This window comes from Pelobates fuscus, chromosome 3 (assembly GCF_036172605.1).
Source record: "Pelobates fuscus isolate aPelFus1 chromosome 3, aPelFus1.pri, whole genome shotgun sequence".
Taxonomy (NCBI): Eukaryota; Metazoa; Chordata; class Amphibia; order Anura; family Pelobatidae; genus Pelobates; species Pelobates fuscus.
In genome coordinates this window covers 36,898,822-36,924,345 of record NC_086319.1, presented here as the reverse complement: position 1 = coordinate 36,924,345, position 25,524 = coordinate 36,898,822, and the positions used below count along the sequence as shown (strand labels likewise).

The window sequence follows — 25,524 nt, the reverse complement described above, 5'->3', positions numbered from 1 at the left end:
AACAATGTCAGAGTGAAAATGCTCGACTAACCCACCACCAGCCTAGCACTGCCATCCAGATGTAGGTGTTATGGTTCATAGAGTGCATTTCTTTTTTGTAGTGCATAGGGTAACAAAATCGCTTTCTCTGCCACAGCAGCATGCGTAAGCTTAGTAACATCACAGCAGTTCACAGATATGGCATTGAACTTGAGAGTAGCAATATACACAGGCTGTTGACTTGTCGCAATATAGCAGGCAATTTAAATCTACATGGGTAGAGGCAAGCTGAGGGTGTCCTCCAGGCGTAAACCAGAAATTGTGGGAATGCCAGCGCCATGGCCTAGGGGTGCCGGAGCTTAAGGCGGGCAGGGTGCTGGTTCCTCAAGGTAACCCATAGGGTAGAAGTAGTTGAATTACCGTGTTGTGGGGGTGAGTCAGTTGGCGGATATGTTCCCTTAGTGTGGGGGGGGGGGGACTGTGCGGGTTAGCATTCCCCCATCGAATTAAAAGAGGGCTAGGGGCCGGTAGTACTCTGGGTATAGAGTGCATTTTTTATGTCTAGTTACTAAGAGTATATAATACATGTCTTTACCTACATAAACCCACTTTTATACATGAACAATAGAGTGTTTAAAAGAAACATTTAGAAAAAAAAGTTGAATCCCCAACATTTTTCACTCTATTTTTTAGCATTTAACAGGTAAGTTATAATGATTAAAAAATAAAATGCCAGTTGTGATTTTTCATAATTTATTTAACATACCTGTCTTGGCGTCCTTCCACTCATCATACAGGCTGCTCTTTGACTGAATAGTGTATTTGGAAATTGGTTGGTGATTGTCTGTTCCACTACTCCATGCAAGTTTTACATACGTATCTCGGATCTCCTGTACTATTATACCTCCTGGAGGACCAGGTGGCCCTATAAAAAAAAAAAAACATGCACAAAGCATTAACAAATTGCGACACATTAAATAAAAAGCATCTGTAAGCAAGCAATATAAAACAATATGCACAAGGGGATTTGTTTGCTATAACACTTTTCATTGGGGTGGCAGATTTGAAAAAGACCAAAACGCAAAATAATATTTTGCATTTTTGACTTCAAACCAGAAAACAAATCTTCATTATTTGGTGATTAAATCCCCATCTCACCGAAAACAAGAGATTGATTTGATGCATGGTAGCAACATTCTGATTTGCCTAATTTAGCTTTTCTGAATTTTACTATTGAGTTAGACAAACCAAATTTAGTTAATATGTTTATTCAGTTATTCAAAACTGTGTTAAATCTATTTATTTTGTTAAAACAACTGTAACAAATCAAATTGTCATGCAAACAAAATAAAAGTTTACATCAGAATGTGATTTGTCCAAAAAGTTTTCACTAAATAAATTGATTTAAGACAATTGGAATGTGAGTTTACAAAAATGTAAAGTGTATCTATGCACGGAATACGTATACACATTTTATTTACATTTAAAAAAATAAATAAAATAAAACAGAATATTAGAAATAAATATGATGATTTAAAAACAGTTAATAAAGAAATAGCTCAGACGGATACTTAATATTTAATTATACAATACGGTTACTAAAAATATTATTTACGCTATAATTAGAGTAGTGTTTAAAAGAATGTCTGCAAACATAGATGCTTGAAGCTGTATTAACGCCTCAAGAACCAAATGACATAATTTACGATACCATTTGCCCCTAAAGAATTTATAGCACGTAAGGATAATTTTGGTGCAAATATTACACTTGCTTATTTATATCTGGATACTCCGTACAGCCTCACAGTTGTTAACTCAGTGGGTGTTTGTTTTTGGCAACTTGGACATTAGTCCTTAAGGGCTTAATATTTAGCAAATCCATGAGAAATGTCCACACAGTGACAGCCCAGACTGCACAAGCTTGGTAAAATAATCTTGGAGGCATTGAACGAATAACACTTTTGGCACTATTCCCCAAAGCTAGAAAAATATTAGAATTTCCATTGGTTATTCAAGTTAAAGCGCTTACCTCGGACTACAAGATCAGCTGCTGCGGAGGAGTTGTCCACAATTGTTTGAGCAGTGCACAGATATCGTCCTGCGTGCTTTAACTGGGTATTCTTTATAGCAAGTTCACTACCACCTTCAATCTGATATAAAATGTAAAAATAGCACAGTTTATAAAAAAACTAAAATTCAGCTGTAAACTTTATAATCTTCAGACAGAAAAGTGCTGCAAAGGTCACAATCTTAGAAAAGCAATGATAGCGCAACAATATACCAGATGTATATTTCCATAGGAAAGCATTGGGAGGCAATTACGCATGCGTGGCACAACACCATGCTGTGCCAATCAGCATTGAATCAATGTATCTCTATGAGTAAAGTTCAGTGTCTCCATGCAGAGCATGAAAATGCTGAATGCCAGTGCTGCACACAGTGCAGCACTGTACTAGGAATCACCTATGTGGCGAAAGTAACCTCGCCACTGGTTTTTGGAGGGGTCTGTTTGCCAGCCTCCTGCCCTGTGACTATGGCCCTGGGATGTATTGCCCTTCTAGGTACTGATTTGGGCATAATGGATTTTTATATTGCTGTTCCTGGCCCTTTAACTACTTTGGAGCAGTGTTACAACAGCCGAAGTGCCGAAGTAGTCGAAGTGGCTGCCATTCGACAAACAAACACGTGGCAGTGGCCATTTTAACTCATTTGAACGTGGTCAGTGGTGTGTGCAGCCAGATCTATGGAACTGTTTTCGGCTACCCAATTGCACGAACACCACTGACCCGTACTTTCTTCGACACCGCGGCTGGAGACTATGTCCCGTTCGAAGATTCGAACGCTCGTTCTAATGGGACTTAGTAATTTTCTCAGTGTAAAATTGACCGACCGCACAGCCCAAATCCATGGAACTGTTTTAGGCATGAAAATGTGCTTGCGGTCGGACATAAAGGGACCTCAACCTAACTTTTTAACCCCTGGAAGGATTCATGTGATTTTTACATATGTTGCTCCCCAAGTTATGCTGATCACAGAAATTTAAGTTTTATTCGTATGTGATGTAAAATCAGTTATAAAAATGCATAAAAAGTATGATTTTTCAGCTTGGAGATAATTGAGTAGATACAGTAAGAAACTCAATTATCTCCCAAGCAGAGGGGAGGAGATGTATGGGAGTGTTTGTACTGTATACTACGTGTTTATTGGTTGTTCTGTAAAACCCTGTGGGCGGTCCTGTATGTGTTAAACCGGCATAAAAAAAGGCCCCTTGGTGCCAAGTTCTTCACCCTCAATTTGGAGTGCCGTCTCTTATTGGGGGAATCGGCTACAAGTGATTGCATTACTTGTCCTACTTCCTTGCTAAATCACTACTAAGCTCTTGTAAGAGCTTGTACCTGTTCTGCTACCTGAAGGAGTCTACGATGGTTATGGTGTCTGCTAGAGTGCTTGGAGTCCTCAGGAAGCTCTAGGAGCATCCTTCAACGGAGGTACACAGTCAGGGTGCCAGGTGATCCGTTACAACCTATAGTTGCTGTCTGAGTGACTGACACTAAAGGTGTTACTAGGCAACAATGTATCCACTGCCTTTTCTTTGAAAAGGCAGTGTTTACCTTGAAAAGACTGAAGAGACTGACTACACTCACCAGAACATCTACTTTAAGCTGTAGTGGTTCTGGCGACCACAGTGTCCCTTTAAAATGTTTTAATGCTTTAATGCCTAAGCGAGTCACCAGCATCCCATTCCCTCAGTGCATCATGGACTAATGAGGAAGCATTAGCCTGACAACATGGGGCTAATGTTATTGGCTGAGACTGTCAGCTGATCACTTTTAGTCTATCACAATACCCATTGCTACTATGATTTGTTACGGACAGAAGGAAGTGTGTGAACTGTGCCAACGCTGTGGGTGACCAGGAACCCTTGTTTATTGTGAAATGGCTCAATAATGACTTAACAATGAATAATGGGATAGCATCAGGGGACTCCAAGCACTATAACCAATTCAATGGCATGAAATATTTATAGTGCCTACAGCTTCCCTTTAACTATTACTATGCAGTATCATTTGGGCAGCAGACGTGCCAAAGCATGGCATATGCAACTAGGGCTGGTTTCTCATAGCACAAGAAGGGCTCTGCTTACTGAATAGCAATGTACTAAATACTTCAATGGAAGAATTGCTATTCACTAAGCCGAGTTATTATAGACAGACTTCAAGATTTATTTATTTTTGTGCATGACCACATGAGTTACGGAAGAGGCCTTAGATTGCTATAGTATGCATGGCCACCTGGTTTATAATGGGTACATGAATATTTCATAGATTTAAAGAATGTAAGACATCCTTCCGATAAAGTTCATTTTCCCCATCAGTCTCACATTTTGAAATTAAAAAGAAAGTTAGAAAATAGATAAAAGTTTAATGTTAAAATTTAACTTTCAGATACTTTCTCCTAATTTAACAGTCACTATAAATAATTAATTAGCAGTTAACGCCAGTGATTAAACATGAACACATAGAGATATATAGCTGAAATTGTTCCAAAGCCCTTGGCTACCAGATCGTTCCGATGTTTATGAACTGTGTAATGTTCACCAGAAGTGTAAAGTCATTAGTGACGATTTTGGCATTCAGCAAATAGTAAGATCTCATAAATAGAAGTAAAGGCCTCTCTGATTAATTTAGATCAGATAATACAGAACAGCTTGCAGCCAGCTCTTCAGTAGCACAATTGAGTTGCAAAGCACATACCTCACAATACTGGGAAAAATGGAGAGGGATACTTGTTAGGGATGTGGCTGCGTATCGGACATAACTCTCTTATCACTAATTGGATATCACCCCAATTTGACCATTTATTGGTAGACATTACCTCATTCGGACCAATAAATTGTTATTTACTCTCTCTCTCTGAACATTGGGAACATAAATCCACCTTTAGTGGTTGTCATCTTGAAAGTCACTGGGGATGCTTCTGCTGCACTGAGTAGAACTCATTCACATGACATGGAAGCTCATAAGAAGGCATTGCATTTATTAGGAGCATTGGATTGGAAACAGTCAAGGGATCAATGGGGTTCCTAAGTATGTATAATTCATTGAATTTGCTGAATATATGTTTGCTATATATATTTCAGCGAAAAAAAAAAGACTAAACAAAAAAAATAAAAAAATGTAATATAATATACCATACACGATATTATAAATTAAAGTAATATTATAATCAAAATATATACAATGTATTATCTACTTATGGTAAGAAGCAAAGATGCACTTCCCAGGTAGTGTACGAATGCTTTAAACTATGCATAAAAAATGAAAATATTCAAAGTTAAATATGGAAAATGTTTCCATTTTCTAAAATAATTCATTTATAGTAATAGCCAGCCATTGTCACAGCCGTTGCAAGCACTACACAGAACAGCCACTAGGGCATTCTGAATCCACTGGTTCCATTTTCTTTAATGAGATCTGAGGACCATTCCACCTGGTCTCCCCAGGAAATCCATATCTCCAGAGCCCATCCATGTTACAACCAGTGACATTTAACACCATGTGACATCAGTATTAAGACGTGTATTTATTGCATCACCAAGACTGTAAATTACCTTAGCTCATTCGGTAACTGTTGTAGAGAACATGATATGCTTTATTATTATTTGGAATTTTCCAGTGGTATTAATAATTGTCTGCTTACCCTTACATTCTTTTCATAATGTCCATCCTTTTTATCAAAGTCAATGACAAAGCCATTCAAAGACCAGATAAATGTGAGGTCAAGGGTAGGATCATGGGACGCATGGCACTGCATGGTGGCATTTTCTCCAACAGTCACATCGGCATTATTAGGTGCCAAGGTTATCTTGGTGGCCGCTGTATATGTGTGGGGAAATTAAAATAATTGTAAATAAAGGATTTGATAAGTTGATGAATGTAGAAACTGATGCATGAAATGGCGCTTAATTTTTAAAGACATAATAAAAATCATTGTTACAAAAGACTGTTATCACCAGCCTATACTTTATACCATCCGTATTGCACATTTAACTGATCCTGCGGGTAATCTGTAACTATTATTAAATGACAAAGCTGCTGTCACAAGTGGCTGGCATTGTTTGTCAATCAGCTCTCGTCTGTATTCACTGCACAGGTGGATGGATGCCATAAACTTTCTCATGAGATTTTACCTGTCACCGAAATAATTGCAGTACTATTTGCTTTCCCTTTGTCATTTTCTGCAAAACACGTGTAGCTGCCTTCATCGAGCTTGGTTATATTAATGATTTCGAGGCTGCCGTCTTCCCAAATGGAAACCCTGTCCAAAATAGTAAAAAAACATTTTAAAAAAATTAAAACATAAACGAGAGTCTGGAAAACATAGACACATTAGTAATGAATCTTCTTTGGGTTTGTAGTCTACAAATTACATTATTTATCATTGCCGCACATTCAAGGGTGAGCTGGTTACATTTAGCCTGGAGGCCAACTACAAACAAACCTACACCGTGTCACATTTCACTCCCAATCTTAATTTTACAAGAAATATTTTATACTAATACAGCAATATGTGGAATACAATAATAATAATAATAATAATTATATAATATTTAATATATAATATATTTAATATGTGCTACTGCTTTCTTTTCTACTGCCTATTGGATAAGAAGATGTCCCAGGTATATGTGTGTACAACATGTTTTTTTACTTGTGTGTATGTGTGTCTGTCTGTTGCATTGTGGTATATAAATATGTATGGGCTTGTTTCACATTTTGTAAACACCAGATGGCACTAGAGTACTAGATACGTCTAAGTCTTCTGTGCGGATGCACCACCCATAGGGACACTACACTACAGCATCCAGTGATACTTTGTGACTGTGTATCATTTGATTGCCTATCGTGATTGCTTATTTATTTCTCCTCATGCAGCATCCTTCAAAGAGTGTTCTTCTCAGCAACCCGAGGCTACTTTTATTCAATTAGAATAACAATTATCGGAATAACCAATAGATGATTTACAGACAAACCCTTGGGCAAGAAACAAAAACTTAATCCATACTAGACATTGTTGATTAGAAATTAAGTTGTATTAATTATATTTTGCTCTATAAAAACAATGTTTAACCCCTTCAATACTGATATAATCTTAACATCAACCTGAAATATAGGATGCATAGCTACCACGCAAATGTGAGATAAAACATTGATTGTGTGTTTATATGGTTTCAAGGCACGTGACATTTACAGAAACATGGGAGAGTATATTTTTTTTTTACAAATTTAAGTGCATCCCTCTTATTGCAATTTTTTGGACAAGGTTTGAAATCTTATCATATAACAAGAAATATACATTGTGTCATTAGGTCAAAATTTTTTATTAAAAGTGTCGAATTATGGGTGTTTATGGGTATTACTAAGAAACGTCACTTTTAGAGCAACTGTGAAGGAAAGTAAATATAATGCATGGTGTTGGTCAACATGCCCATATAGAAACATAGAATACGTAAAAACCGTTTGGCCCATCTAGTCTGCCCAATAATAATAATAATAATAATACAGAGTGCAACAGTTATACTAACTGACATAATATCCAGTACATTTAAACCAGCTGTCTACCAAAGTACGAGGCTTAAAGCAACATCTCAACTTCTCTATGACTTGTGACATTGAGACACTGGAGGATGCAGCTAGGTCGGTGGCTCACTGCTTACTCTCTCACTCTCTTGTATTCAGCCCCACAACAATTAACAGTTATTTTAAGTATGTCTACTATGTCTTGAGCATGAGTTTACACCACAGCTCATTATTACTGTTATTGTTACTGTTCTGAGGTAATTTATGTAGAAATTTTTTTTTTATATATATATAGAGCTCTTATGGAGATCTACTTTTTGTAATCAATATCATATCATTTTGCTCCATCTACAGCATGTCCAAAATCCCAGAATGCTGTCAAAGAAAACGCAGTCTCATATCCTGATTCCAAACAATCTACCATCAGTAGTTTCTTACACCACATGCTTTTCAAAGGAAATTGGGTTGGACTGGTTTACGTGTCCTTGTCAATTACTTTTGGAAAATAAAATGAGGAATGGACTGAAAATTAATAAAATGTTCAATAAAAGGAAGCAAATGAAAAATACAATATGCAAACTAAGGATGAATGAGGGTTTATTTTTATTTTTTTAATCGTATCCTGAATCCAAAAACTCCTTATGGATTTTATGGGTGAGACCAGGGTTGAAGTGAGACATGCTCATAATATGTGAAGTACTCTTTCAAAGTGAGACCAGGGTTGGAGTGAGACATGTTCATAATATCTGAAGTACTCTTTCAGAGTTATTCACTAAAAATGTGAATTATTAGAGATTGTAAGTGAATTCAAATAAAATGTCAAATTATTTTGGCCTTAAAGTTGAAATTCACTTTGAATTCCTGACAATCCTGATTGTGTTAAGGAAGGAGAATGTGGGAGCTTTGTAGCATCAGACTAGAGCAGGAGGAGTCAAACAGAAGATGCCCAGCGCCCAGCTGTTGCAGAACTTCATCTCTCATCTTGCTTTTCCCAGCTATAAGGTTGCCAACGTATCATGAGATTTATATATCTTCAGCAGCTGGGGATCTCCTTCCTGGACACACCTGGATTGGAGGGTTCCTCAAGCACAAGCAAACCCACAGCCCGTTTTAACCAAGGCCACAGTGATGGTCCAGACATCTTTCAAAAGGTACAAGAATTACTTATGTTTTTGTAATATATTGTTCTGGCAAATTGCTCACATTTCTGAATCAGTTATTTGTGTTTTCAAGTTTAAAGTAGATACCTACCTGATGTTTGCTTCTTGGTCTGTGAAGATGGAGAGCATGCACATGTGTGCGTTGCATCATGAACATAGCACAATTCTAGAATGCTATGTGCCTAGAACCCCGTGATTTACTGCTTACAATAATGTCCAATTTCCAAGATACTGTCTCTATTTCTACACTTTTATACATCAAGGTAAATTAAGCTACTAATGAGGTATAATAAGGTATTGACCATTAGTAATACAAACCTGGTGTTATTTACAAGCAGTTCTGTTCCCTTACTCCAAGAATATTTTGGTTTTGGTGCCGCTTTTGGTTTGCATTCTATGATAGCACGACCTCCTTTGGCAGCTAAAGCCTTCTTTCTCATTGGAGTGAATTCAAAGGTAGGTGCTAATGCTGAAGAAGAGAGAAATACAATAAATATTACTATAACTGACCTTCTGTTTGCCTGTTTTAAAAATAATTTGTTATGTGTTGCGCTGTTATATGTAATGTGTTGATGTCGAATGATAGTGCCTTGATGTTAAAAAGTAATAACTGTATGAAACTTAAATAAATCTATTTTTTATACACCTTGCAAAATTTCTGTTATTTATGAATTTGCACTCTCTATAAAACAGTGTATTAATTTATGGCCAATATAGCATCTTACTTATTGTTGGCCTCGCTTCACTCAGTGGCACAAGAAAGACTCACAGTGAGGACAAAGAATTGTTGGCGTCTGCATTAGCACCTGTAATGCATTGATGTCAGACTACATTGCCCTAGCGTGTTACACGTGTGAGGAGTCCACATCATATCCACAGGATCTCCTTCATCAAACCTTTTTATGATTAAAACCAGGAGGAAACCTGGTCTGTGGTCTAACTCAGATATGTGAGTGGTATCAATGAATGCTGGGTAGAGATGTCCCAAATAGTTTGCTGGCGAATAGTTCCAGGCGAACATAGCTTGTTCGCGTTCGCCATGGATGGCGAACATATGTGATGTTCGGTCTGCCCCTATTCGTCATCGTTGAGTAAACTTTGACCCTGTACCTCACAGTCAGCAGACACATTACAGCCAATCAGCAGCAGACCCTCCCACCTCCTGGACAGCATCCATTTTAGATTCATTCGGAAGCTGCATTCTTTTTTTTTTTTGTATTATTCTTTTTTTTTTTTTTTTAGACAGAAGTGTGTTGTATTTGAGCATGCTAGGCTAAACGTGCATATATCATGGCTAGTTGCACTGGGGGTATGAGTATATAGCAGTAAATTGTTGTGAAAGATGGCTGTCATGTTTAGGGTGTAGCTTGCACGTTATCAACTGTGTATTTAGATCAGCAGCTCCACCACTAGTTATAAATCAAGTGTGAGTCGCCCCATGAGATGAGACTAGTGAATAACATAATACATGAACAGTTAAGGTAAAGGCATGTAAGGAACTACGACAATAAACTCTTTAGGATGTGAAATAATGACATGTTTAAATGCTTGCTACTTTACGATTAGTTAATGTGCAGAGAGCAGTGCATGTGATCAAAGGCATGGTGTGGAGGATCGGCTATAGTGGGACATGCTTGGCAGGCTGCTGTTTACTGCTTGTGCTCATCCGATCCCTTGCTGTGCTGTGCTCTGTGCGTCCATTAGCTCCAGACAGCCTCTCAGGGGTGGACCGGGAAAACCCCCACCGGTCCGAGGGGGGTAACGGAGCTCCTGCCGGGAAGTAGCTGCTCCTGGGAATCCCAGGATCCGGAGATCAGCCGCCTCTCCCACCCGGTGTGCACCAGGCAACACTTGCCACGCGGAGGTAAGTAAGACTCTGTCGAGTTGATGACCGCTATTAAGCATGTCGGGTCGGTCAGGTAGGAGCAACATTGCTAGGTCATCCCCTTCTGGGGTCAAATTCGCTTGTGATAGCTGCTTAAAGTGAGATATTGAGGGAGCTCACACGAAGTGCGTCTTTCGTCCATAACAGCTAGGCCCCGCCCCCCAGAAGCTGCATTCTTAGTGAGAGGAGGGACAGTGTAGCTGATTTAATAGGGAAATCGATAGCTAGGCTAGTGTTTTCAGTGTCCACTACAGTCCTGAAGGACTAATCTGATCTCTGCTGTAAGGACAGCACCCCAAAAAGCCAACATCAGGGCTAGAACATCAGTCTGCTTTTTTATTTTTCCTGTGTAATCTAATTGTAGTTGCCTGCCTGCCAGCGTGTGTGTCAGGCTCACAGCGTATACTGTGCCCACTTGCACAGTGCCACCACTCATATCTGGTGTCACAATAGCTTGCATTGTAATATAATAGCAGTCAGTTTCCTTCACACATGTGCGTTTCAAGGCCTGCCAGGGCACAGTGTCACACCAGTGCAACTCATATCTGGTGTAACAGTAGGGTACATTTAAAAAACAACAACACTTTTTTGACTGTGAAATAATAGCAGTCAGTTTCCTTCACGCGTGTGTGTTTCAGGGCCTGCCAGGGCACAGTGTCACACCAGTGCAACTCATATCTGGTATAACAGTAGTGTACATTAAAAAAAACCTAGAAATTTGACTGTGAAATAATAGCAGTCAGTTTCCTTCACACGTGTGCGTTTCAGGGCCTGCCAGGGCACAGTGTCACACCAGTGCAACTCATATCTGGTGTAACAGTAGTGTACATTTAAAAAAAAACAAAAAAAACTGTAATAGATTGAATAGCAGTTAGTTGTCTGCAAGCGTGTGTGTCAGGCCTACAGCGTCTACTCTGCCAACTTCTGCCAGTGCACAGTGCCACTCATATATGTTGTTACAGTAGCTTGCATGCATAGTACCACTAATCTAAAAAAAAATGACAGGCAGAGGCAGGCCACCCCGCAGGGGCCGTCGTGGTCGTGGTGCTGTGATTCCCTTTGGCCCTAGAATAATGCCAAGTGTTCAGAGGCCACGTACCCTGAACTCGAAAAGTTCTGAGGACATAGTTGACTGGCTAACACAGGACACCCAATCTTCTACAGCTTCCGCTCGGAACCTTGGTGCACCATCCTCCTCCAGCTAAGCTTCGGGCACCTCTCAAGTTACCGCTCGCCTGCCTGCCGCCACCACCAACACTAGCACCACAGCCGCTTCACTTGATCTGTCAGAGGAGTTATTTACACATCAGTTGGAAGAAATGAGTGATGCGCAACCATTGTTGCCAGAGGATGTAGATAACATGGATATGTCTCAGTCAGGCAGCATTACACACATGGACGTACGGTGTGATGATGATGATGTTGTACCCGCTGCTGCTTCCTTTGCTGAGTTGTCAGATACAAGTGAAGCGGTTGATGATGACGATGCGTCCGTGGATGTCACGTGGGTGCCCGCTCGAAGAGAAGAAGAACAGGGGGAAAGTTCAGATGGGGAGACAGAGAGGAGGAGGAGACGAGTTGGAAGCAGGGGGAGGCCGTTGCAAGGAGCTAGTGGCACAGTCAGACAGCATGCATCGGCACCCGGGGTCAGTGTCAGGGTTTCTTTGCTGTTTTAAACAGCAACCCTTTTCTGTTTCAGTGATTGAGTTTCAGCTGCAATCACTATGAGCTCCTTCTGCTTGTTGCCACGGTTACTCACCTGTGAGTAGTAATCAACCCTGCTGCTAATCAGTTCTGCCTATTTAAGCAGCTAAGCCTAGAACCTCCTTGCCCTTGCGTGGTTTCCTGTTCCCCAGAAGTCTCCTTGTTCCTGTGTTTCCTGTTTGCTCCTGGTTCCTGACTCCGGCCTTGTTCCTGACTCCGCTGCTCTCCGTGCTCCTGATCCTGGCTCGTCTGACTACCCGCTCTGGTGACTGACCCATGCTTGATTCCTGGACTTTGCTTTTGTTATTTATTTGTTATTTATTAATAAAGGTGTGTTTGCATCTACTTCTGTCTCTGTCTGGTTCCTGGTCCCTGACATTACGCAAGGGCCATGAATACAGATGGTACAGGCAAGACACCTATACCTAACCTATTTACTTGGTGGGACCAGCAGAACCACCATTTGGACCAGTATGCCCATCTGGATCCAGTACCTGGCCAGCCTGCGATTGCGGCCGCCTTTGCCTCACTTCCTGTTCTAGCACCGGTTGTAGCCTCCAAACCTGTAGCGGCTAGAGAAATGACTGGGTCTGTCCCGCTCCCTCAGTATTTTGGGGGCAACCCAGCACAGTGCAGAGAATTTATAAATCAGGTTAAATGATACCTTGAAACCCTGCCCCAGGTATTTCCTACAGACAGTGACAAAGTTCACTTCATGATTTCTTTGCTGTCTGAAAAGGCTCTAGCTTGGGCAAAACCTCTCTGGGAGGCAGAGAAGCCTATTATTTACAATTACCCTGAATTTGTTGCATCCTTCAAAAGGGTTTTTGATATTCCAGCTCGCTCCACCCTACTGCCGAACTACTCATGTCTAATGCTCAGGGCACAAAAGCTATTGTCGAGTATGCCAGTGAATTCCGTACCAAGGCAGCAGAAGGTGGCTGGAACAACGAGACTCTCGTGGCTGCCTTTGCACAGGGTCTCTCTGATGTGTTTAAAAATGAGATTGCAGCCAGAGAATTACCTAAAGATCTCGAGGAACTGATATCATTTGTCACCCTCATTGACATCAGACTCCGAGAGAGATCCTCATCCAAGGAGCGCCTGCGGAGGCCTCTTGTAAATTTGGCACCGAGCTTTTCTTGCCCACCCGAACCTCCCTCACCTCCCATGCCTCCTGGTCCTGAGTCCTCTGTCTGTGTGGAGCCAAGGCGGTTAGGCTTCTCACGCCTCTCGGTCGAGGAGAGAGCCTTTAGGAGGATGGAGGGCCTGTGCCTATACTGCGGACACCACGGTCACATGTTAAAGTTTTGCCCGATCACTCCGGCAAAGGGTCCGCACCCAAGATACTGTCAGGGGCAGATCTTGGGTGGTCTTTCTGCAGACCCAGAGATATGTGTGGGCAAACCCTTGGTGCCTATTATCCTCTCCTGGCCTGATTCATCCATTGAAACCCGGGCATTTCTTGATTCTGGGGCCGCAGGCTTGTTTATAGATTGTGCATTTGCAGCAAAGCACTCTATACCCTTACAGTCTCGCAACTTCCCACTAGCCTTCGAAGCCATCGATGGCAGACCAATACAGCCAACCCACGTGACCCAAGAAACCGTGCCCATATCTCTGGCTGTAGGGGCTCTACATCATGAGACGATCCAATTCCAGGTCATTTCCTCTCCATATTACCAGGTTGTTTTGGGATACCCTTGGTTACAGAAGCATAACCCCACAATTGATTGGCGCAAAGCTGAGATATTATCATGGTCCCAGCAATGCACATTGTCCTGTCTCCAGAAACCGGTCAAAGTTTTGGGCGCATGTTCTGCCTCTTCCTTACCCGCTGAGTACCAAGAATTCCAAGATGTATTTGACAAAGGTCAAGCCAGCGTTCTGCCACCACACCGTCCGTATGACTGTGGTATCGAACTCCAACTGGGTACCAATCCTCCCCGGGGCCGGATTTACCCACTGTCTGTAGCAGAGAATCGAGCCATGGAGGAGTATGTTACCGATGCACTGTCTAAGGGTTTTATTCGGAAGTCATCTTCTCCTGCCGGGGCCGGCTTTTTCTTTGTAAAGAAAAAAGATGGCGAGTTGAGACCCTGTATCGACTATAGGGGTCTCAATCGCATTACTATTAAGAATGCCTACCCCATTCCATTAATCACGGAGTTATTTGACCGCCTCAAGGGAGCAACGGTCTTCACCAAACTTGATCTGAGAGGGGCATATAATCTCGTCCGGATAAAAGAGGACCACGAATGGAAAACCGCATTTAACACCAGGAGCGGCCATCACGAATACCTAGTAATGCCCTTTGGTCTTTGCAATGCTCCGGCGGTTTTCCAAGAATTTATAAATGATGTCCTGCGAGATATGCTGCAGCAATGTGTGGTGGTTTATCTTGATGATATTCTGATCCATTCCACATCTCTCGAGAACCATCACGCAGACGTTTCTCGTGTTCTACAGAGACTTAGAGAAAATAATTTGTTCTGCAAATTGGAGAAATGTGAGTTTCACTGCAAACAGGTCACATTCTTGGGATATGTTATCTCAGATGCTGGATTCCCTAGATGATGGATCCGGAGAAACTTTCGGCTGTACTAAAATGGCCTCGACCTACGAGTCTTCGCTCTATACAACGTTTTCTGGGCTTCGCCAATTATTATCGGAAGTTCATACGCAACTTTTCTTCCTTGGTTAAACCTCTCACGGACATGACCAGGAGAGATGCTGATCCACAGCATTGGTCACAGGAAGCCATTACTGCCTTTGAGTCTCTCAAAGTCGCCTTTGCTGCTGCTCCTATACTGGCACACCCTAACCCTGCCTTACCATTCATTCTTGAGGTCGATGCGTCTGAGACAGGAGTGGGCGCCCTCCTGTCTCAACGTCCTAACCCAGAGAGCTCCAGGCATCCGTGCGGGTATTTCTCGAGGAAATTGAACCCGGCGGAATGCAATTACCAGATTGGTGATAGAGAACTTCTAGCCATAATTTTAGCTCTCAAAGAATGGAGGCACCTTCTTGAGGGTACTTCAGTGCCAATCCTCATACTCACAGACCACAAGAATCTAACATATCTTTCTGAAGCTAAGCGACTTTCCCCCCGGCAAGCTAGATGGGCTCTCTTCCTATCAAGATTCAATTATGTGGTTTCTTACTTGCCCGGTACTAAAAACATTCGGGCTGATGCCTTGTCTCAACAGTTCTCCCCTCCATCTAGAGAGGAGATAACCCCTACTCCTGTGATTCCTCCGGACCATATACTGGCAACCATCCGTACTAACCTCACCTCACCCCTAGACGAGGAGATTCTGGCTGCACAAAGTAATGCTCCTCCAGAGAAACCTAATGGCCTTTGTTTTGTACCTATTAACCTCCGTACGAAACTATTGAGTACATACCACGACCCCAAAGCAGCTGGACATCCAGGCAAAAACCAGTTAATCTGGTCCATCTCCCGGCAATTTTGGTGGCCTAGTCTCCGTTCGGATGTCACCGCTTTTGTAGCTGCCTGTCCTGTGTGCGCTCAAAATAAAACCCCACGACGCCCTCCAGTGGGTCTCCTGCAAACCATACCTAATGGTGAACGACCCTGGACCCACTTGTCCATGGATTTTATCGTAGATCTTCCGGTCTCCCGTGGCAATACAGTCGTTCTCATGGTTGTTGACCGATTCTCGAAGATGTCGCATTGCATTCCCTTGAAAAAACTACCAACTTCCCAGGAACTTGCAACAATTTTTGCTCGGGAGATCTTTCGTTTGCATGGGTTACCCAAAGTGATAGTCTCAGATAGGGGTAGCCAGTTCGTGTCCAGATTTTGGAGAGCTTTTTGTACGCAAATGGGAATTCAGCTTTCCTTCTCCTCTGCCTACCACCCGCAATCCAATGGTGCAGCGGAATGAGCTAACCAAACACTGGAACAGTTTCTGCGTTGCTACATTTCTGACCACCAGAACAACTGGTCTGATCTGCTACCCTGGGCAGAGTTTGCCCACAATAGTGCGATTAATGCCTCCTCCCGGCTATCCCCATTCCTGGCAAACTATGGGTTTCAACCGTCCATGTTACCTGATACGTTCTTGCCACAGGGGATACCGGCATTGGAGGAACATCTCAGGGAACTCTGTTCCACTTGGGTGCAGGTTCAGAATTCTTTGCAACGCGCAATGCAGAACTACAAACTCCAGGCCGACCGCAGACGCCTTCCTGCACCTACCTATCAGGTCGGAGAGAGGGTCTGGCTGTCTTCCCGCAACCTACGCCTCCGTGTTCCCTCACAAAAACTGGCACCCCGATACGTTGGGCCATTTCATATACTTCGAAGGGTCAACCCTGTAGCTTACGCACTTGACCTTCCTGCTAACATGCGCATCTCAAATGTTTTCCATGTTTCCCTCTTGAAACCGTTGGTTTGTAATCGCTACACCACCTCAGTGCCACGTCCACGTCCTGTTCTGATTGACAATCATGAGGAATATGAAATACGCAGCATCATTGACTCACGGGTCTTCAGAGGACAGATCCAATACTTGGTGCACTGGAAAGGATACGGTCCAGAGGAACGCTCCTGGGTTCCAGCCTCTGATGTCCATGCACCATCCCTCCTTCATTCCTATCACGCCCGCTTCCCCATGAAGCCCGGACCCACCAACAGAGATGGGGGGAGTCGTTGAGGGGGAGGTACTGTCAGGGTTTCTTTGCTGTTTTAAACAGCAACCCTTTTCTGTTTCAGTGATTGAGTTTCAGCTGCAATCACTATGAGCTCCTTCTGCTTGTTGCCACGGTTACTCACCTGTGAGTAGTAATCAACCCTGCTGCTAATCAGTTCTGCCTATTTAAGCAGCTAAGCCCAGAACCTCCTTGCCCTTGCGTGGTTTCCTGTTCCCCAGAAGTCTCCTTGTTCCTGTGTTTCCTGTTTGCTCCTGGTTCCTGACTCCGGCCTTGTTCCTGACTCCGCTGCTCTCCGTGCTCCTGATCCTGGCTTGTCTGACTACCCGCTCTGGTGACTGACCCCTGCTTGATTCCTGGGCTTTGCTTTTGTTATTTATTTGTTATTTATTAATAAAGGTGTGTTTGCATCTACTTCTGTCTCTGTCTGGTTCCTGGTCCCTGACAGTCAGCCAGACAGCACGCCAATCAACGCATGCTGTTGCCACCACCAGAATGCCGTCATTGCCCAGCTCAGCAGTGTGGCATTTTTTTGTGTGTCTGCCTCTGACAACAGCGATGCCATTTGCAACCTGTGCCAAAAGAAACTGAGTCGTGGGAAGTCCAACACCCACCTAGGTACAACTGCTTTGCGAAGGCACATGATCGCACATCACAAACACCTATGGGATCAACACATGAGTACAAGCAGCACACAAACTCAAAGCCGCCATCCTCCTCCTGGTCCAGCATCTTCAGCCACGTCAACCACTGCTGTCCTCCTTGCCCCCTCTCAACCATCCGCCCCTCCGTCTCTCGCCTTGAGCAGTTCCTGCTCATCTGCCCACAGTCAGGTGTCTGTCAAGGACATGTTAAGAAGCCAATGTCACAAAGTCACCCCCTTGTCCGGCATCTGACAGCTGGCTTGTCTGAACTCTTAGCCCACCTGCTTTTACCATACAAGCTGGTGGAGTCTGAGGCGTTCAAAAAATTTGTAGCTATTGGGACACCGCAGTGGAAGGTACCCGGCCGAAATTTATTTGCACAAAAGGCAATCCCCAACCTGTACTCGATTGGGCAAAAGGAAGTAATGGCATGTCTGGCACACAGTGTTGGGGCAATGGTCCATCTGACCACTGATAACTGGTCTGCAAAGCCTTCAATGACATCAGTGAGGACAAGGAACGGGACATGGCTAGCGTGGTATCCAACCTTGTGCAAATGGGGAGTTTGCGGTTGTGCAAATGGACTGTTTGCGGTTGTTTGCGGTGCGTTAAACGGGGAGTTTGGTCTGTCACTGTGAAGCGGGCGTAACCCTTACACTAGCTGATCGATACAACATCATACCTGATGTTTTAAAACACGTTATTCCAAACAATTTAGGAATGTTAGGTGATTTATGCCCTTTATGGATTAAAACCAGACTCTGCATCAACTATGTAATTTTCCATGGGAGTTTTGCCATGGATCCCCCTCCGGCATGCCACAGTCCAGGTGTTAGTCCCATTGAAACAACTTTTCCATCACTATTGTGGCCAGAAAGAGTCCCTGTGGGTTTTAAAATTCGCCTGCCTATTGAAGTCTATGGCGGTTCGCTCGGTTCGCCCGTTCGCGAACATTTGCGGAAATTCGCGTTCGCCATTTGCGAACAGAAAATGTTATGTTCGCGACATCTCTACAGCTGGGTCTTTTTTTAATGTAATGGAACTTTTCCCAAAATATGGGCGAAAACTTTGAGGGCTAAAGCTTACTGATAGCAGATTATAAATTATTTCTTTATAGCAGTAGTAAAATATGTTACTTCTACACATGCCTATGATGGTGACTCGAAAAATAACTAATTATAGTGAAGTGCTTTGATGCATTCTTACTGAAAATAAATTGACAAAACCATAGGACCAAATGTTGGAAAAAAAAAAAAAATGTTGAAAAAAACATAAGAACAAAATTAAAATTGCAGCCAAACATGGACAGCAGAAGATTAATTGGACACCTATAGTCCAAAACTTGTACAGAGCAGGCTGCTAAGAGGAATTAAATCTGAATTTGTATTGAGACCAGTGCCATGAGACAATATAGATGCCTGTACCATGCCATGTGATGGGTATTGTATCCACCCGCTGGATACAATGGATTCTAAATGCCTGAATAGTAAACAATGATCATCTATTACATAGTATAAATCAAAACAATTCATAAACCATCCATATACATAATCCAGGTAATAATTGTTAAACTTACTGATGACTTTTAGTTCCGCATTAGCTTGTATAATTCCATAGTGGTTTTCTGCTATGCATTGGTACATGCCAGCATCTTTTAATGTTAAGCTGTGTATTTTTAATTCACCCTTGCCATACTGAAATAAGAACAGAAAAATACAAATATTAAACTCCACATTTGTATAACAAATGATTACATTATCAGCAGTAGAGCATAGTGTTTTAGCTATGAAACACATTTAGAAGAAAAATCCACATAAAAAAAAAAACATAACAAATGCAATAAATGTCTTATTAGAATCCAGGATTCTGTAATGTAAATACATATCATGAAGGTTGTTAATTAAAACATACAAAATAGTCAGATAATAATTCAGGCTAAATATTTAAGGCAATTTTCAGAGATATTTTGCACTCACCGATGTTCCATTTTTTAACCATCTAATGGTTGGAATAGGCTTGCCTTTTGCTAAACAGGCCCAATGCAAGGTGCTGCCGATGTCTCGTTCCGTATCATTTATATATTCAACCCACTCAGGTTTTGCTGTAGAACAAGCAGAGTATTTCAATTAAAGAGAACATCTATCACAAACAGAATTACAATCTTTATAAACGTTTGGAGATATAAAATGTTAATTAGGAAAAGTTAATGTATCACCACTGCAAATACAAAAAAAAAAAAAATGAAATAAACAAGGATGGCGCATAGTTGGTAACTGATTGAAACTATTAAATACAGTATTTCTAGTATATCCGAGTTACTGCACTAAACTAGTAAAAGTGGAGAACTGAAAATAAAAATTACAAAGTTTAGGTTGAAATAGTAGATATAAACTTTGTCACAAGAGAAACAGATTCCTGTTTCATATCATTTCCCAGTTTTCCATTTATGAACATTTATTGAAAAAGAGCAAGCGTGCACGTACACAAGAACGAATGAATTAATACAATAAAGCTAAAATAATTCATATAGTTATACATTATACGGTAGTTGCAAGGTCAACAAGTATATATAAAGAGTTCTCATTGGAATGCTAATAGCGAGCTTCTCAAGCATATAAATAAAATCATATCATACCAAGTCACTTAAGAAGAAGACAGATAAGATAACAAGGTATGGACAAAATAGATTATTTAGAAGAAAGCAAAGAAAGGAAAAGGAGGAGGAAAGAGGTAAAAAAAACAAAAACTAAACTGCAGTGCAGATAGGTTAGAAAAGAGTACATATTGATTATAAAACAGTTTGGGGGAAAACCAAGGGAATGATTAATTTCTATTTCATTCTTCTTTCAAATATATTATTTATTATGCAGATTATGAACTACTACACTGTGTTTATATCCTGGGCATATGTTTGCTTCCTGGGTATATCCTTGGTAAATGTTCCTCTTCCACATTGGTTGTCCAATATGCAGGGCTGGATTTCCCATTAGGTAGAGTAGGGACCTATTTAGATCACTCATAATGTGCTATGGTAGGCTGGTGAGGCGAAATAAGTACCAGGAGCCTTGACGATAGCCTACTCAGCCTCCTCTGTTTGATAATAGATCTGCAGGACCAGTTATAGAGGGTGTTAGACTCAGTGCTGTCCCTCCAGTGTCTGTGTGGAAGGGATAATTTCCCATCTGCTCACTAACAGCCTCTCACACAGAAAATGCCTTGCAGGAGGAGCAGGGACATCAGTGAGTGATGCACACGCTATACCAGCTCCTTCTAATATTAATCACAGGATGGGGTGTACTTTCCAAATTATTATTATTATGGTATTTATATAGCGCCATCAAATTCCACATCGCTTTAAAATGGGTGGACGAACAGACATGTATTTATAACCAGAAAAGTTGAACACACAGAAACAGAGGGGTTGAGGGCCCTGCTCAATGAACTTACATTCTAGAGGGAGTGGGGTAAAATGGCACAAAAAGGTAAGGATAGTATTAGGCTAGTGACAGTTGCAGAAGAGGAATCAGTCAGGAGCATCTAACGGAGGAGGGAAGCGAGTTCCACAGGAACGGTGCAGCCCTCGAGAAATCAGAGGTGGGAGTACGGACAGAAGATAGACGTAAGTCTTCAGCAGATCATAAGGGCCTAGACGGGACATACTTGTGTATAAGGGAGGATAGATAGGTGGGAGCAGCATTATGTAGAGATTTGAAAGCAAGAACCAGAATTTTAAATTGTGCTCTATATTTTATAGGAAGCCAATGTAGGGACTGACAGAAGGGTGAGGCATGGGAGGTGCGGGAGGACAGGAAGATGAGCCTCGCTGCCGCATTCATTATGGACTGTAACGGCGCGAGTTGGGAGCACGTAAGACCACTGAGAAGTGGATTACAGTAGTCAAGGCGAGAAAGGACAGTGGAATGGCCCAACACCTTAGTCGCATCTGGCGTTAAGTCGGGGCGGATGCGCGCAATGTTTTTGAAATGGAATGACAGGATTTGGCGATAGATTGAACATGAGGCTTGAAGGAGAGGTCGGAGTCAAAGAGAACACCTAGGCAGTGAGGCTGCGTGGTGGAGCTGATGCTAGCACTGTTGACTTGGAGGGAGACAGACACAGGAGTAACAACACTTGAGGGAGGAAAGACCAGAATTTCAGTTTTGGTCAAGCTTAGTTTAAGGAAGTGGGCAGGCATCCAGTTAGAAACAGCTGAGAGGCAGTCAGAGACTCTAGTCAAGAGGGACGGGGAGAGATCAGGAGAGGACAGGTAGATTTGCGTGTCATCTGTGTAGAAATGCTATTGGAAGCCAAAGGAGCTAATGAGTTTACCAAGGGAGGCAGTATAGATGAAGAACAGTAGGGGACCAAGGACTGAACTTTGGGGGACACCAACAGAGAGGAGTTGGGGAGAAGAAGCAGAGCAAGAGAAAGAAACACTGGAAGAGCGCTGGGAGAGGTAGGAGGAGCACCAGGAGAGAGCAATATCTTGTAGACTGATATTGCGGAGGATGAGAAGAAGCTGTTGATGATTAACAGTGTCAAAAGCCGCAGACAGGTCAAGGAGAATTAGGATAGAGTAGTGACCACAAGATTTTGCAGCGAGTAGATCATTGGATACTTTGGTCAGTGCCGTTTCCACAGAGTGCTTAGCGCAGAAACCAGACCGAAGCGGGTCTAGCAGAGAGTTGGACTCGAGGAAGTCTGTCAATCTCGCATACACAATTCTTTCAAGGATCTTGGATGCAAAAGGCAGTAGCGAGATAGGACGATAGTTGGATGGGGAGTTAGGGTCAAGATTGGGCTTCTTTAGAATTGGGGTTACAGTGGCATGTTTGAAAGGCAATGGAAATATACCAGAGAAGAGAGAGAGATTGAAAATTTTAGTGAGAGGTGGAGAAAGAGAAGAAGACAGAGTACGGATGAGATGTGAGGGAATTGGATCTAGGGAGCAGGTGGTGGGGCAGGAGGACTGGAGCAGAGCAGAAACCTCTTCCAATGTAGTGGGTGCGAATGAACATAGAACAGCAGAAGGAGTGAAGTTAGGGGAAGTATTGTAAGGGGAAGAAGAAAGATGAGTGATCTCTTCTCTGATTTTAGAGATCTTGTCAGTGAAGTGAGTTACAAAGTCTGAGGCGGTTAAGTTAGTAGGTGGAGGAGGAACAGCAGGGCGAAGAAGAGAGTTAAATGTGTGAAATAGTAGTTTGGGTTCGCGGGAGAGTGTGGTTATGATGGTATTGAAGTAATTAACTTTTGCAGAGGAAAGAGCCAAGCTGTATGAGCTCAGCATAAATTTATAGTGTAAAAAGTCAGGTGCACAGTGAGACTTTCTCCAACAGCGTTCAGCAGTTCTGGAGCATTTTTGGAGATATCGAGTGAGCTTGGTGTGCCAGGGTTGTTGTTGGGGGCGACTGCGGCGTTTAAATGTACAAGGTGCCATGATGTCTAGTTGAGAGGAGAGGGTGGAATTGTAGAAGGATGTTGCAGAACTAGGACAGGTGAGGTTTGAGATAGGTAAAAGGAGAGTTTGGAGATTAGTGGAGAAATGCTCTAGGTCAAGAGATTCAATGTTTCTGTGAGAGTGATGTTCAGACGGTGGTGTCAATTGGGTCTTAGGTATGCCAATGTCAAAAGTCAGCAGATGGTGGTCAGATAGAGGAAAAGGAATATTGGAGAGATTAGAGGCAGTACAGAGGTTGGTGAAGGCAAGATCAAGAGTGTTTCCCGCTGTATGTGTTGCTAAATTGGACCATTGCATAAGGCCAAAGGAGGAGGTTACAGAGAGCAGACGAGAGGCATCAGTGCAATTGGGGTTGTTGATTGGAATATTGAAATCCCCAAGTATAAGGGAAATAGTGCTAGATGAGAGGAAGTGGGGAAGCCAGGAAGAAAAGTGCTCAATGAATAGTCTAGGATAACCGGGAGGCAGTAGATGATAGCAATTCTTAAAGGAGTGGGTTTAAATAGGCGGACAGTGTTAACTTCAAAAGAAGAAAAGGATAGGGCAGGGGGAGTTATGATTGGTTGAAAGGTACATTGAGGGGAGAGAAGGATGCCTACGCCGCCTCCTTTACAGTTGAGTCTGGAAGTGTGAGAGAATTGTAGCCCACCAAAACATAAAGAGGCAGGAGTAGCGCTATCAGAGGGGGACAGCCAGGTCTCTGTAAGTGCAAGCAGTGTGAGTGAGTTTGAGATGAAAAAGTTGTGGGTGGTTGTTGATTTTAAATTACTGCAGATTGAGCGGGCATTCCAGAGTGCCCAATGAATCTTGGTAAGTGAGGGTAAAGGGCAGGGTATTGTGATGAGGTTTCTGGGGTTTCTGGTTGTCTTAGTATGTGTAGAGAAGGTGAAGGGCCCTGGATTGGGAGAGACATCTCCAGATGCTAGAAGTAGGAGGAGAGAAAGTGACAGGAGGGTGTGAATGGGTTTTGTCTGCACGGGGTCTAGGATGAGATCAATTGTGGTTCGGAGTGAGAGAGTAGAAACATTAGTGTAAGGCATGAGATGAGAGAAGGGGGGATTGTAGCAGAGAGGGGCATATGTAAATGTGGATGGGGGGATGAGTGACGTGGGTGTAAGGAGAGATTTTTATACTGAGGGAGACTGAGGAAATAAAGAGGAGGAGAAAACAGATCATTGCTAAACTGTGAAAAATTGGAAATAATTGGAATATCAAGAGCAGGTGAAGGTAGGAAAAATATTATGTTTTTTTGTTTTTTTTTAAGCCTAACTTAAACGTGGGTGTGACAGACAATCTATAAATGTAATAATAAGCATGGGGTGGGATGGTGTGGGGAGGGGAGGGTGGGCATCAGGCTTGCTCACTAATGTAATGGGCTTGCAAAGTTGGGGAATCAGGCTGTTGAATAAAGAGATGTGAGGGTCAGAGAGCTTGCAATAAAGGTAAGGAAGGGGGATATGTATCTAGGTAGAGAGATGAAGAGATGGATATTCAAATAAAAACAAACATATCAATAAGATATCCTTCTATATTATGTTCTTCCGAATATATTTAGATTGTACATCTACCACTTAAAGATTTAAATAATGTACATGATTCTTTTTTTTTTTTATACATTTTATATTTTGTTTATTTTCAGCCAATCTCTGTTAAGTTAGTTTTCGAGAGACTTCTTTCGTAATTTGTATTTTCACGCATAATCGGAAAGCGTATTTCACCCAGTGTACAGAGCTTTGCGGTAACAAACTGCAAGGCACTCTATCATTTAAAGACAAAACGGGTAAAATTAAAGGTAAATGTAAGGTAAGAAATGTACATTTCTGTTACACAAAGGGAACTAATAGCAGTAATTTACTACTTCTTAACTGTATGCAGGAAAAGCTAATTAGTAAATTTCATATTAATTACAGAGGTTAAAAATATCCACAAATCATTTTGAGTTGATCATTATTGCTCCAACATTCAGCAATCATTTTTGCTATATGGCTGTATTAAGGCAATAGGACCTTTTTAATAAGTGGATTTATCGTTTCACACAATCTCATGTCAGGATCGAGAGATATTCTTAATTAATTAATCTGTAGTCAAGCATGGGTTAAAAGACTAGCGAGGACGAGGTAACTGAACAGAATGGGGGATGAAAAGGATAAGAGAACAAGGATTTAAGCAGCTCACCAAGTGCCAAACATGAAAACTTTCAACATTTAATTAATTATCCAGATTTATTGGCAGGATGCCAGAGGCATAAATGTACTCTATTCTTTGTACTCCATTCTGTCCAGCGAATTCCTTAGAGACCCATTCAAACGGAGAATATATTTTACTTTAATTCATCTCAATGCAGATAAAATCTGAACATTTACTTGCACATTTTTATGGCAACCTATTTATAGTATGTATGAGTTTAACCCCTTAGTGACCAGACTGTTTTTCAATT

At 42.0% G+C, this 25,524-nt stretch overlaps 1 protein-coding gene across 5 annotated transcripts in view; it reads right to left on the bottom strand.

Annotated features, from left to right (window-relative positions):
* The window catches only part of CNTN1 (contactin 1), a 144,228-nt gene that overhangs the window by 18,520 nt on the left and 100,184 nt on the right, over window positions 1–25,524 (bottom strand). For all 5 annotated transcript variants that reach the window (XM_063446921.1, XM_063446924.1, XM_063446923.1 and 2 more), the window contains 7 exons: window positions 19,606–19,730; window positions 19,206–19,323; window positions 9,038–9,188; window positions 6,170–6,297; window positions 5,680–5,855; window positions 2,009–2,129; window positions 746–904 (listed from right to left, as the gene is read on the bottom strand). In XM_063446921.1, coding sequence (XP_063302991.1) covers window positions 746–904; window positions 2,009–2,129; window positions 5,680–5,855; window positions 6,170–6,297; window positions 9,038–9,188; window positions 19,206–19,323; window positions 19,606–19,730 — 978 coding nt within the window. The remainder of the gene's footprint in view (window positions 1–745; window positions 905–2,008; window positions 2,130–5,679; window positions 5,856–6,169; window positions 6,298–9,037; window positions 9,189–19,205; window positions 19,324–19,605; window positions 19,731–25,524) is intronic.